This window comes from Phoenix dactylifera, chromosome 6, assembly GCF_051530095.1.
Source record: "Phoenix dactylifera cultivar Ajwa chromosome 6, Ajwa_hap1_PhDact_Kaust_v1.1, whole genome shotgun sequence".
NCBI classification, from domain to species: domain Eukaryota; kingdom Viridiplantae; phylum Streptophyta; class Magnoliopsida; order Arecales; family Arecaceae; genus Phoenix; species Phoenix dactylifera.
Window position 1 is genome coordinate 25,500,001 of NC_143195.1, and position 13,841 is coordinate 25,513,841.

Here is a 13,841-nt window from a genome sequence, read left to right on the forward strand (position 1 = left end):
GCTACACGAGGCAAGAAGTACGACTGGAAACCATATTTTCTGCTTCAATTCCGTCGTGAGACACAGAGAAAGGGAGCGGAGCGATGTCTCGGGTTTTTGAAGGCTGTCGGGTTCTGATGAAAACGGCGAGGACCTGGGTGAAGGCGGCGGCCGCCCCCAAGGCTGAAGGGGCGGCGGCGGCCGCCCCTAAGGCTGAAGGGGCGGCGGCGGCGGCGGCGGCGGCGAAGCCCAAGAACAACCCGATGCTCAGGCCGCTGCCCGTCTCCCCCGCCATGAGGAAGTTCGTCGGCGCCCTGGAGATCTCGCGCCCCGAGGTCGTCAAGAAGATCTGGGAGCACATCAAGCTGAACCAGCTCCAGGTACTCTACGCCTCCTCCCTCTTTCACGTTCCACACCACCCCCCCCTCGTTTATTAAGAATTTTATCCCGCGTCTTTCTTGTTGTTTTATTTGTTATTTCTTGATTTTGGCCCCGACTCCTTAGAAAAGATGTTTGTAAAATAAACTCGCTAAGGTTTCATGCTTTTGTGCTATTTGGAAGATCGTCGTAGTTGCCAGGCTTTGGCTTACATCACGAGCTGCTTGGCGGATGCTGCCTAAAAGTGATAATGGAATTGCGAACATGATTATTTTGTTAGCTGAACCTTTTTTTTAAAAAAGTTCCTTTCTGTTCTGCATAGCTTTTGAAAAGTTTGATTGTCGATGACTCGATTGATTTGGTTCATCTCGTTTCCATGCGGCCACGGGCTGCTAAGTGCTAGTTGCTCTTATATGTTAGTTTTAGGTGCTAACATAGACGAAGGAGAAGAAGGAAGAGAAGCAATGAATGCAAAATAATCCGAGTATCAGTATGTTGATGACACTTAAATTTCATTCTGTGAAGCGTCAGATGTTAATGGAGGTGAAATTGCGTGAAACGAACGGAACAAGATTTAATGTGTAAATAAAGTTGTGTATGATGGGTGAGGGCTTGGGTCTATATTGTTGTGAGCTTTCCGACAGGATGTGCAAGCCTATTTTTAGAGATTAGAAAGGCCTCCATAGTTGGAAATCTTAGAGTGGAGTTTTTTTTTTTTTTTTTTTTTTTTTTTTTTTTTTTTTTTTTATTACGGGTGTGTGATCAACTAAGTGTTTCTAAAATCCAACCCTGCTTTAATGCCAACTTAAAAATACTTGTCATGGTGGCAAATATTTGCAGGGAAAAGAGGGTTTTGTGGAGAGAGAGAGTCAGGTGGCGCTGAAAAAAAATAAAAAATGTTGATATATTCACATTTGTATCCACTTTTATTTGGCAAATACGAACACAGATATAAATAATGGTTAGATGCTATCATTTGCGCCTATCTTTGTTTCAAATGCATATGGATTGTGAATCAGATATTAATGATATGGATATACATTTGAATGTAAATCAGATAGTATAAACCTTGTGAAAATGATGCTATTTCGCTTTATAATTTATTAACCCAAGTATTTGAGCATTCCAATTTTCTTTCACTAAAATGGAAAAATGGTTGTACAAAGAAGAAAGGGAAGTAATAGCATCCACTTAATCGCATGTTTGGATGATACTAATAACTTCGTTAAGTTACCTTAATGACAATATGGACAAGAGTTGAAAGTTGTCTGTCTGGTAATACATTTAAGTTTTATCTTGATACAGATTTTAACTAGTGATGTTTTAGTAAAGGCAATGGATTTTCTGCCTTCATCAAGATTCTTCTTAATTTCACGATGCAGATTTCCCAGTTTCATCTATGTGACACTAGGAATAGTTAAGGGTATTACTTCCTGAAGGCTGACAATTTATGGCCAGCTTCTCAAAAGATGAGAACCAGGACGGATACATAAAAAACACTAAATTCTGTCACTTTTGCAACTTCGTGGTAAGTTTTAGTAAAACAGGCTTCCTCTTTAGAAAAAATATTTTGAAGAGAGTTAGTGTGCATGTCCGTTGAGATGTGCATTGCAAATTTGTAATTAGATTTGCGGCTTAATTGATACTGGGGTTCTCTTTAGGCCCATATTTGCGGTTGTAGCTTTTTGTTCATCTGAGTTCCATTCCTGTATCATCTTAGGATGTAACTATAACTTGTTGTTCTGTTTTTGTTTTTCAGTTGTGTTATTCTCCGCTTTTGTCAATGTAATTGCTTTATACATTACATGATTTTGTACGAGTTTCTTTTCACATGTCCATAATTTTGTTTGTGTTTGGCAAGCTGGTTGAGGGAGTAGTTTGTGCTACATATATACTGGATGGTATATCTAGATTTTTTGCTATTTTTTTCTTGTTTCTGAAGAAAATGGTTTCCCCATGAATGATTCTCATGAATGTTGTTTAGTTCAAATGACTTTATTAGTGCTAGGTTTGTTTGTTGTGATCTTGGTTTAATCAGGGGATATGACATGTTATGATATTTATCGGTTGTAACAAAAATTCTCATATAAATTATTTGGAATGTACCGTTCTTTCTCTTTTTTCTTCTGTGTTTGAACTGGAATTTTTAAAGATTCCATTGCTAAAACTTCAAAATGCATGTTAGTGAAGATTTTGTGATTGGAAAATTTATATAGCTCTCAATCACTGATAGCTTGCATGTCGCTGCATTAAGTAATGGGATGTTCCTAACGACACCTAAATGATGTATTTGCCACTTCAGGCAGAAACCCTATTTGATTGTTACTGCAGAAGGATTCATTTCTCATCTTTTAATAGAGGAGAGGCACTAGATCCCAATTGGCAAATAATTTACAGAAGTTATAATCATCAGTGTAAGATGAGTATGGAGAACAAGGATCCCTGGAGGAGAGCAGAGGAGGGGTCCTTAGACCTTTGAAGAGAGTGGTCGACAAGCACAACAGCTTCTTTGAGCCCCTCGTATGTTGATTACATAGGATGTTGATTGTCAGCCATACCATGCTTTTGTGTCTTTTTGCCCTTGTTTTTTGTCTGTACCATGGTTCTCTTTTGTTGCACAGGGGTCTGTTTGAGGCTTTTGTGCTTTTTCTTGGATAGTTTTAGTAAGAATATTTATCTTTGAGTTGGATAAGGCACTTGTTCTTTATTGATGTCAACTCCTGCTGACTTATCACCTCCATTATGGAAGTCCCTAATAGCTTCGTTGGCTGCCTTTTTGAAATGAAAGCTGATGAGTTTCCCATCTTTCTTTAAAGATTAGAAAAACAAGAAGTCACCAAACGCACAAAAACTCTATCTACAAACTTCATTCAGTACATCCCTATTCTAGCTGAGTAGGCTTTAAAGACTGTAGTGTTTTTTTTTAATGTCATACCTCGGGTTTTGAACAAGTGCACCTCAACTATATATATTTGAGAAAAGTGATAATAGGATTTAATCTTTTTCATCACAAATAATGCTAGTTTAATATATTCCTTGAGCAATCATTTGCCTTCTCGCTGTCTTACCATTTTTTGAGCAAATGGTTCCTTACTGTTTTGGCCCATTGGATGGGGCTAGTTCTTACCTTGATTGAACTACTTTTTTCTTCTTCTTCTTTCTCTCTCTCTCTCTGAGATCAATAGAATTCTCAAAGGAATGATAAAGGTATCAGCAAATTAAGGAGAGCTTGGTTATAAGTTGGTGGGGACAGCATGGGAGAAGCCACAGACAGCGGGGAGAATGCATTAAGAGCCAATTAGAAAAAGCTTTTCTACTTTTAGGGGCAAATATATCATTTAGGTATGGCAAGATGCTTTCGTTAACCCAAAGTGCTGGAGTACAAACAACAAGGTGTAGAAAAATAATCAACCTCAATAATAGTGGGTAAAGGATAAGGGTTTTCTCCCCTTTGTGATTTTATGTGAATTGAGTGATGCTGTTGTCAAAGAACTTCAAGTGTTGATCGAGTGCTTGCATCGAGTCAATTGAGTCATAGCCAGTTAAATTATTTGAGTCTTATTAGTTTTAGCTTTATTGTTTGAGTCATTAGTTAGATCCATTCAATTCCTAGTAATTTTTTTTTAATTCTGCATAGGTGTTAAGTGGCTTTTGTATGAAACAATGTCTATTTTAATTTATGTTTACTTGGTCAACAAGTTACTTGGGCATGAAATAGGGGTTGAGTTATAATTAAATCTAAGGGGAGGTTCTCTTTTGTCACAAGCCACTTTTAGGTCATTTATCACAAGTGGCTCCCTCCTCAGATTTTCATGTAATGTAATGATAATGAATCTAGGAATCATGGATATGGATACAACAAGATATGGTTGAACCAATACAATAAATCTTAAAAAAATAGTTTATGATAATAAATAAATATTTTTTACATATAAGCTACAAAACATCCAACAGGCATGCTTGGTTTATCATAGAACACCATATAGTAGCATTCAATATCAGATGTTCTACGATAGTTCACAAAATAAAAGATCAATAAATATATAACAACATAATAAAAATAAATATTGTAAACATATGCAAGTTACTAGTCATAAAGGCAACAAAATTCTATATCCTGGAAATATAAATGCAACAAGACAGCAACAGAATTAAAATAAATGCAGCAAGCTAATGAGAATTTATGCAGTAAAATATATGAATAGAAAAGAATAGCGGTAGCAAAGATTCAATGTGTCAGAAACAAAACTAACAAGAATCAAAATGCTGGAACCAAATAAGAACAAATGCAACAAGCTAGCAACACAATGAAAATCTATTATCCAAAAAAATGCAGGAACATGTAAACAAAATGCCATATCATAATAAAATCCTATGCAAAAAATATTATGCTATCTCAAAAAGAAAGATTAGGGCACAATCCTCCAACTTTGCTTTGTAACCTACCCATCTTGTGATACACATGGATGATAATAACAAAGATTTAAATTAAAAGCAAAGGGTTTCTGGTCATGGTAGAGATGAATGAAGGGAAAAAACACAAAAAAGAAAAAAGATTTGGAGGAAGAAGAGAAAAAGAAAAAAAAAAGAAAATATGACCTTAATTAAGAGCATGAGAGAAAAAGAGGGTAGGTAATAAATCATTTTAAATTATTGGGTCCAGGTTCCAAACTTGCTTGATCCATGCCTGGTAATGTACGAACACATTGATAAATATCCAAGTGTCCTAGGAGTTTCTAGGAAGTATCTAGACGTATCCTAGAAGTATCCACAATTATTGGGATGTATCCTAGAGGTATCTGTGATTATCTAGACATCTCCTAGGAGTATCCAAATCCTGTTTTAATCATAAAATAATTACGATACTTTTTTCCTGAATCAGAACAATAGCTGGCTATATTCATATCTCATATGTATTAGATACAGTCATGGGTAGTATTTTTTGAAGTATCCATGCTTCCTGGTAATAAATGAAAGCATCTTTTTTTACATATGAGATTTCCCTTGATGGTCCGAGATTCAATGTGAGGCTATTTAGAGTGAGTGTGGTTTACCATACTTTTTCCATAGTTGTCAAATAGCTCAGGCAACCCTAGGTGATGCACCCTCCTATAGCCTAGATGATAGATTAGGCGATATGGCAACCTCCCAGGTGAAAAATTTGTACAGATCTTCCAAAATAATTTGTCTTCATGCATCTCAATTTTGATAAAAACTTGTGATGTTCTTAATAGACTATCCGAAAGTACGACTCTAAGATATATGCTAACAATTAATGCACCAGTTACATTTAAATCTAATAAAACTTTCTAGTCTATCACGATCTTATTATCTATACTAAATTCAGCGAATATGGTAACATTGTTGTCGTAGCTCAAATCGTCGAGCACAATAGAAATATGAAAATAAAGCTAAATTTCCTCTTTCTAGGAGATGACAGAATAACAAAACCAGAGAATAAAAACTAAGAGGATTTGAAATAAAAAATAGAGCATAATTTTCAACTTTTTCCTCTATCACCACTTTATAGAACAGAGTAAAATAAATTGGAGTTTACTCTTTGAAATATCCCCCCTTTTCCTTTGTATACAACAAAAACAATCAATCTTTCCCTCTTTTACTAGTTCCTACTACTGAGAAAATATAAAACAAAACAAAAAATTACAATGTAGAGCAAAATAACTATAACAAATAATTCTAACAGAGTATTACAATACAATCTTGAAGTATAGTCAAAGTACAAAAGAATGCTTACCTGATCCCTACCACTGGAATTGAACAACCCAAATAGTTTTAACATACAAACTAATTGGAAAATTGAATGCCTTGCAAGAGTATTTGATGCTCTCCGCCTCTCTCACAGCCATGGTAGAAAATAGGAAAAAGTTAAGAAAAACACAAAACTCCCTCTTCTTTGGAGGCTTGGACCAACCGATTTCCTTGTAGGTTTAACAGCATCGACGACAACCCAAAAGAAAATAGAAAGAAAGGATATGGGAGAAAGAGGGGGAGAGATAGAAGGGAGAGAGAAACATGCTGTCCGCCATCAACCCTTGCCAACCCTTTTTTAACCCTCGTTGGCCACCATTAACCATCATTCAAGGAGATTAGAGAGTGGAGAGGCAGGAGAGAAAAGCCATCTTCTTTCCCTAGTTTAGAATGAGAAGGGACAGGTACAGAGTGGATTGCACCATTTGTTCTTGGTTTAGGTTTGTTTTTCCTTCCAATTTGGTTGAACCCAGAAGCTAGCCGCTTGGGCTGCGCTAGAACTCGAGTGAGAACTAGTGTGGGATGGGCTGAGCAACCACCCACTCAAATTAGGCGATACAGGTGATGGTCAATAGCCCAAGCGGGTGTAAACAGGCCATCCAGGAAGGCCTTGCCAGGCAACGCCTAGGTGCTTGGGTGAGCACCTGTAACAACTATGTTCTTTTTTTTTCCTCGTTCTCTCAAATGTTAGGGTCAGTGTTGGTCTGAAACCACCTGGAGTATGGACCATATTTATCTTCCTTTTGCTTGCCCATCCACTCTCTTCCATAATTTTCCGTGGTTTTTCACTTATGTTTCTATTCGAGCCTCGGATCCCCACATCATTGGTTAAGCCCTACTTTTCCCTGGTGCTCTGCCCTTTAGAAAATTTCTTATATAGTTCACCTTTATTAAAAATTTAAGGTTTGAGCTGAAATTCCTGCCATCTATCGGTTCAGTCTTGACGCCCGAAGATCCTCTTGCTCGATATTCTTTCTTAGACTCTCTATATCAATTGGTGCGATGCTCCAATTATCAAACCCCTTAAGAGGAAATTCTGTGTTTGAGTCTTGAGTTGCCCACCCCGAAGTATCTGGACTTGGTTATTTTACCTCAAATGGGTTTTCCCTCCCTTTCTCTCCCAGAAAAGATTTTGTGAATTGATATAATCCATAGCTTTTTTTATTTGTTACTTGGTTTTGACATTGGATTAGTGTATTTGTTAGAGCATGATTGGATTACAATTTTGTTGAAATTTCTTGGAAAGAGACAGCTGTTGGCCTTGATGAAAGTCACATGGAGGGCATGTTTGGCATTGTCTTCTAGACTTGTTCTCAAGAAGCATTTCATGAATCCCATGCATAAGAAGAACCTCTTTGTACGTTTATTTCCTTTCATTTAATGAGAAACCATAATTAAGTTATTCAAGTTGAGAAACCATAATGTTGTAGTATATTCGAATATAGAAGGTGAGATAGACTTATGAACTAGTATTGATTATTGAATGTTGCCAAATTGGTGCTTCCTGTTGACTTGCTAGACTTTATTAGATGTATGATGTTGGTTTTTTGGATTATAATTATTGTTTAGATGCCTCCTTATATTCTTTTCTTTCAAAATTATTATCTAATGGCTGCTCTGACCCCGACCACCCTTGGGGGCACTAGACAACCCCTCGTTGCTTGTTCACTGCTTACAATCTTTAAGCACATGGAATGGGTGAGATTCCAGAGAGATTTTGATGTAGGTGCAGCACCCTGTGCTGCAGGAAATAGATCCAAGGTATGAGTGTCAATCTGTGCAAAGCTAATAGTAATGACTGAGACCTGGGGTATTAGGTCATCCAGGTGGGACCCTGGGAGGCTTTGGCATTTTCCCCCGTAAATAAATTGTGCTGTCAATTGGTTATTCCTTGTCTGATGTATTTATTTAGCTTATGCTTGTCGTGATTTGAGTTAAATATTCTTTTTATTAATCTTGTGTTAATCAGATGTATCTTTCAATTGCAGAACCCAACAAATAAAAGGGAGATTCTCTGTGATGAGAAACTGAAGACCCTATTTGATGGGAGAGACAAAGTTGGGATGTTGGAGATTGCAAGTTTGATCACCCCTCATTTTCAGAAATCTAGCTAAACTGATTAAATTATCAAAAACAGAAATTTAGGTGTTCTTTTGTGATCCACGTTCAGTTTGTTCTAACAGTCAACGTGACCTTTTAGAATTTGGTTTTTCTTGTTATGACCAGGATTTAGTTGAATTAACTACCATTTGTGTACAAAATGTGGCAGCCTTTTACGTGTCTTTGCTTTAGTTTGATTACTGTCGTGATTCCAGCTTTCGTATATACAGTTCCAAGTCTACGGCAAATTCCTTTGGATGGTGCATCATGTAGCACCACCTAGTTTAGATGGTCACTGTTGCACTCGACTTTTAAGGGGACCGGATTGGTAAACGTGGTGTCCGTGGCGAACAACCAAAGCAATCATTGGGAGCGTACGCTTGAATCAGGAAAGCTGTTTGATGGATTGATTGTCAGATAGCTAGTTGAACTGCCTGGTAGGTGGAGTTTCTTGAGATAAGAGATCGCATTTTCTGCAGTTTTAGTTCTATAAATATTAGATCAGATTTTACTAATGAAAATTTTACTTAATAGCTTAGAGCTGCTGATTGTAACAGGTACTTTGCCTTTTCCTCGAGGATTATTTTAGTTTGGGGAAGCTGAGTTCCATCTGTATCTCCTTCTTCTAGGTCTTTTGGTAGCTTATATTCACAAACTTCTTGTGTGTATATAAAAGGTATTGCAGGTTTTATAGATGATCTCTTATATTTTCCAGTGCCAGAAGCTCAGCCTCCACAATTTGCAACGATTGGGGATACTCTTTTGTCAGTGTTCTATTGATTAAAGTTTGTTGTGAAATTCATATCGACCAGATTAAGTGCGAGTTTACTTCAACCATGATGAACTCAAGTATGTTCTTGGAATTATGGGACTAAACTGTCCGTATGAATTTAACATATAAGCATAAGGCTAGATCAATAGCCTCGTAGAGTTAAGAGGATAGGAACACTTAATATTAAAAGTTCTTACTGAAAAATAACATGCAGATAATAAGTTGATTTATAGCAAGTCAAAGTCATGAATAAACATGGTTTTGTGTATGTGCAGACTAAGTCAAAGGCCTTGATGAGGGATAATACAAATTAACAGGAGTGGCAAATAAAAATGCCATCAAAAACCTATTGGAAACAGTGAGCAATGATATGGCATGCCTTTAACCAAAGAATCTTGATGTAGGGTGAACAAATGAGAAAGTTGAAGCTGTGAAGCTAAAAGTATGCGCACACAGGGAACAGGCAGCAAAGTGCAGCATCCTGTGACCAAACAAATTTATGAGGCCATCACAATAAGTCTTTCACTTGTATAAAACATCTGGCGATGCAGGAGAAGCTCGATCGGCTATTATTAACTCAGCAAAGCTCACTAAATTGTCTTATTAGGGGAAAAATGTCAGCTGTTTTTTTCTTTTTCTCTAGCAGTGGTAATTGCATGGATATACATTATTAGGCTATTCAGCCAATTTTTCTAGGTCACCCCATCCATGATCAGCATACATAGAATTATACATTATTACACAGTATACATATTGCATAAATTATTCACAGACCTTGTGTCGATGCTGAAGATTAGCATCCAATTTTGCTCAACCATATGCAATAGCATTTGCTTTTCTGTTAAGGATTATGACCAACTTGCATTCAGCCAGTGCTTGAAGGATTTCACTGATGATATCTTATAGGCCCTAGCCAGGTTGAGAAACAAAAACATAGCAAAACCACAGCAGCACATTTGATCTCCAGTATAACTCAAAGTGATTCCAGGGTGCATCAAAAAGGCACCTGAATAGTTAAAACTCAAAACCTGCAACCATGGAGGTATGAATCAGCAAGTCGACAGGACTTCTATTGATTTCTGACCTGATGTGTAGCCCACAAGGACCATTTCATTACATTGAACACCTTTGGAGCATTCTATTTTCTTGTCAAGCTACAAAGAAGCCCATTCATTATTTATTCTACATTGGCAAATCAGTTAAGGAATTCAAAGTGAAATCAGTGAAAATAAAAGGGTTCCTAGCCCTTTAAAACTTGATATGATCGCGAAGATTATCAACCACATTGCCTACTGCTAAACTGAATGATGCACTTGAACATGGATTTTATTGGGCATTAACATCATGACTGACAGCTGATCTACTTGAATAAGATAATTCAACAATTACCACCTAAGCCATGGTAGCAGCAGAAACTATTATATCCAATGATTGTACAATCATCAGCAAATATATACAGCCATCTAAAACAACAGACAACCAGATAAGCCAATTGCTGATTTCACCTTTCATACTTTTTATGTTTGAGTAGGTAATTATGGATTCAGAAGGTGATGGGCCCATTTCTCCAACACAGATGGGGAGCCATACCAAGGCCTCATTGTATCATCTGAACCAACAGGAGAGTGATAAACACCATCAAAGCTCATGTTTAGTGCGCCCTCCAGATGGGCAGACATTTCAGGAACCACACCATCACCCCAGACATCTGCCTGCCCACAGACCTGCAAATACAATGCAAGCTGTTACTGCATGCTGAAAGAGAAAAACTGGAAGTGAAAACAGAAAGAAATCTAAGGTGGTTTGCAAGACATTATACGAACACAACTTTCAACAGGAGATGCATGTCTTAAGATAGTGTAGATTAGGATTCATATCATTGGGTAGTATTTTACAATAAGCTGCCAATCAAATATCAACCTTCCACCTGTTTCATCCAGCCTTAGAACCAGCATCAGCATATGCCAAACATAAATAGTTTGAGATAAAGCTTGATGGATATAGCTTGTTTTGGTCATTTGAAGCATCAACCATATGGATGTTGCTCACACATGAAAATTGAGGCATTACACATCTGTCCAAAGGCTGCCATATACCTGTTTATAACCCTGACCAACGAAGCGGGCACGCAAGGTTGGGGAAACTGAGATGGATTTGTTGTCGCTAACATTTGAATCTGATTCAGCCATTCCCTGATCCTTATCAATGGTAGCTTTCATGCCAGAAGTAACATTTGAGTTCCCAGCCAAACGAGCACCTTGGATATACCTGCATAAAATAGCTGAAGTTTTGAGACATCCAAGATCCTTGTGTAGAAATTGCTATTATCTTTTACTTTCTTGTTACATTAATTTCTTCCTGTCTAGTCAATCCGATTGATTTATTTGTATTACTTTATCAAACAAACATTATTGTCTGCAAACTAAGTTGCTTGTATCTCCCACATCTTTACATACACAAGAAAAATGCATATATAATTTTGGGACGCAGAAATTAGCAAATGGGCACTCTATACGAACCTACAATACCCTAAACCTGCTTCAGTTAATATCGCCATCTTAAAGACAACTATACTAGAAGATTTGGCATGCTTGGTGTTGCCTCTTATGTATTATCTGAAGTGAAATATCCAAAAGAACAGAAAAAAAATACACAAAGTAGTATAGTCGCAGGGTGAACCTCAACATAATTTGCAATCAATGCACATGATAATTCACACTGATTAGCTTATCTTGAAATGCTGTGTAACATCATTGCCTTGTACTATTCGTGAGGTACACATGCTAGGAACATATGGAAATTGCTGCAAAGCATACGATAACAGTTACCCATATGAAGGAGATGGTGGAAATACCTTCCAGCAATACATACATATTTTAGTTGTGGTGTATAAACAGCTGGTGAACAATTTTTTTCAACGTAATCCAGTAGGCCTCGGGTTTGATCGATGACCCCTGGCAAGCCCTTCGGAGGTGGCCTGAAATAACCAGAGGAATTATCACTCATTATCAGTCATATGTGGAGGATAGGATGACAAAGGATAAGGCTGATACTTGATCAGAAATTCGCATAATCAGATTAGACTATCATTGTGCAATATGGCTTTACTTCAATAAAGTCTGCAAATACCATAGCTTAAACCTGTTAAGGAAAAAGGCTAGAGTCCTCAAATGAAACTTGGAGTAATGGTTATCATTCAAAGCAGTGAATAGTTTTTATACATCCTCTGCATATTAGCCATTCATATCTATTGTAAAACTACAATTTTGATGGAAAACAAAGATATCATGATTATTAACATAAAAACAGCAACAACCAAAGCTGTCACACCACACGAGAAGCTGCCCCATGTTTTTGCAAATTAAAGTGGACATAAATGACAAGAACTATAGTGAATTTCTGGTAATTGTAGTGATACTTGATATAATTCATACTTCAAGACTCAATAAGCAAAATGCAAAAGCATATGCAGACATGATACACTAACAAAATCATACATGTGAGGGGATCCGAGAGTGAGCAGCAGAGAGATATGAGACAGCCCGAATTCTTCCATGTAGACGCGTGCGAGCCATCCCCCTGCCGAATGGCCTATCAATGATAAGCTCCCACCTACAACAATTCGAACCCCTTGTGATTCCAAAATGCAATAATCAAATGCTAGCATGCAAAGAAAAATAAGCTAAGAACAACCAAACCCAAGAAACCAAAAGAGAACTTTATGCAACAAGGGGTAAGCATTATGTAAAATGCTGCAGATACTTTGAAGCTTGTTAAAAGTAAGCGAGCAGTTTATTGTAGACTAATGATCGGAGAATAATGAATACCTTCACCTTGTGGAGAGAGCTGCTTGGCCTCAGAGACGGCCTCGTGGACTCTTTCCAGATACCTGGTGATGGGAATGGATGAGAGAAAGCAAAAACTTCATAAAAAAAATAATGAGAGTTAATGGAGATAGCAGCATAAGTCAGTAGTAGTACCAGTCGAGGACGGGGCGGGGGCGGAGGGTGCCCTTCCAGTAGTTGGGGTCGAGGAGACCGGCGGCGTTGCGGAGCCAGTCGAAGCGGGAGACCCTGGCCACCACGGAGGGGATGCCGTACCTCTCCCTCAGCGTCATGGCCAGGCCTTGGTAGTCCCCTGTGTTGTTCCCCAGCCCCTGCCACATGCCATCACCACTCAGGAACTCAGCTGGGCAGACATCAGAGACAAGTAAGCTAGCAAACAAGCAAGCAAGCAAATGGTTATATGCAAGGAGATGAGGAGGAGCTGCTCAACGGGTAGAATGACGGCGGGGCGAGTGGTGGTGCCGGCGGCAGCGGCCGGGGCGGCGGTGGTGGGGGTGGTAAGAGCGGAGCCAGGAGGGGTGGGGAGGAGAGACATAAGGATTTGCTTGTGTGAAGTGGAAGAAGCAGGGGAAGAAAAGGAGGGAGATGGTTGGTGTATTGTGGATCGACAGATGACGGAATGACGCAGCGACCAACTGGTGTCATTCGTACTGATTCTTCCGGCTTGGGAACATGGGTTTGGGTTTGGGTTTCGGCACGTGCTCGTGATTCACGGTTTTTTTTTTCCCCACTAAAACGAATGCAAAATGCATACGGATATAACCAAAAAAATCAAAAAACAGTACATCCCATAACGCACGAGGCAGCTCCGCCTCACCCACCCAAAGATGATCCCCTGAATGATTGGCGATAAACGATGCCACCCAATCAGCCACCCCAATGGTCTTCCGAAATACATGCCGTGCCTGAACACTCATCCCACCACAAATCACAGCCCGGATATCCCTCAGCAGCGGGTGGTAGTCGCTGACCCTCCCGGCGGCCTGCTGGATCCAACC

The 13,841-nt window shown here is 38.5% G+C and overlaps 2 protein-coding genes across 3 annotated transcripts; one reads left to right on the plus strand and one right to left on the minus strand.

Moving 5' to 3' along the window:
* The first annotated feature begins 2 nt into the window (after positions 1-2).
* On the plus strand, positions 3-8,447 carry LOC103696852 (protein TRI1-like). The gene is made up of 2 exons (XM_008778574.5): positions 3-359; positions 8,115-8,447. Exons 1-2 carry the CDS (start codon positions 84-86, stop codon positions 8,238-8,240), a joined length of 402 nt encoding a protein of 133 aa, XP_008776796.3. The 5' UTR covers positions 3-83; the 3' UTR covers positions 8,241-8,447.
* A 1,859-nt stretch (positions 8,448-10,306) lies between these two features.
* LOC103696851 (alpha/beta-Hydrolases superfamily protein) lies at positions 10,307-13,464 on the minus strand. Of its 2 annotated transcripts, none has more exons than XM_088723461.2 (7): positions 13,274-13,464; positions 12,979-13,154; positions 12,826-12,887; positions 12,496-12,610; positions 11,853-11,975; positions 11,095-11,266; positions 10,307-10,722 (listed from the first exon to the last, which is right to left on the minus strand). In XM_088723461.2, the coding sequence occupies exons 1-7, from the start codon at positions 13,376-13,378 to the stop codon at positions 10,534-10,536; spliced, it is 942 nt and encodes a 313-aa protein (XP_088579587.1). In that variant the 5' UTR covers positions 13,379-13,464; the 3' UTR covers positions 10,307-10,533. The 2 variants fall into 2 exon arrangements, with proteins under 2 accessions (XP_088579587.1, XP_026656840.1); XM_026801039.4 differs by having other exon boundaries at positions 12,832-12,887; positions 13,274-13,450.
* Between the last annotated feature and the right edge of the window lie 377 nt (positions 13,465-13,841).

What these genes read in the sequence shown, in the direction of transcription:
- LOC103696851 (XM_088723461.2), bottom strand. Translation starts at nt 13,378, where the DNA reads ATGTCTCTCCTCCCCACCCCTCCTGGCTCCGCTCTTACCACCCCCACC. An exon ending in CCCCGCCCCGTCCTCGACTG is followed by an intron (nt 12,888 to 12,978) that starts GTACTACTACTG and finishes TCCCATCACCAG; the next exon opens with GTATCTGGAAAGAGTCCACG. An exon ending in TTGGTCAGGGTTATAAACAG is followed by an intron (nt 10,723 to 11,094) that starts GTATATGGCAGC and finishes TTGTATTTGCAG; the next exon opens with GTCTGTGGGCAGGCAGATGT.
- LOC103696852 (XM_008778574.5), top strand. Translation starts at nt 84, where the DNA reads ATGTCTCGGGTTTTTGAAGGCTGTCGGGTTCTGATGAAAACGGCGAGG. An exon ending in TCAAGCTGAACCAGCTCCAG is followed by an intron (nt 360 to 8,114) that starts GTACTCTACGCC and finishes TTTCAATTGCAG; the next exon opens with AACCCAACAAATAAAAGGGA.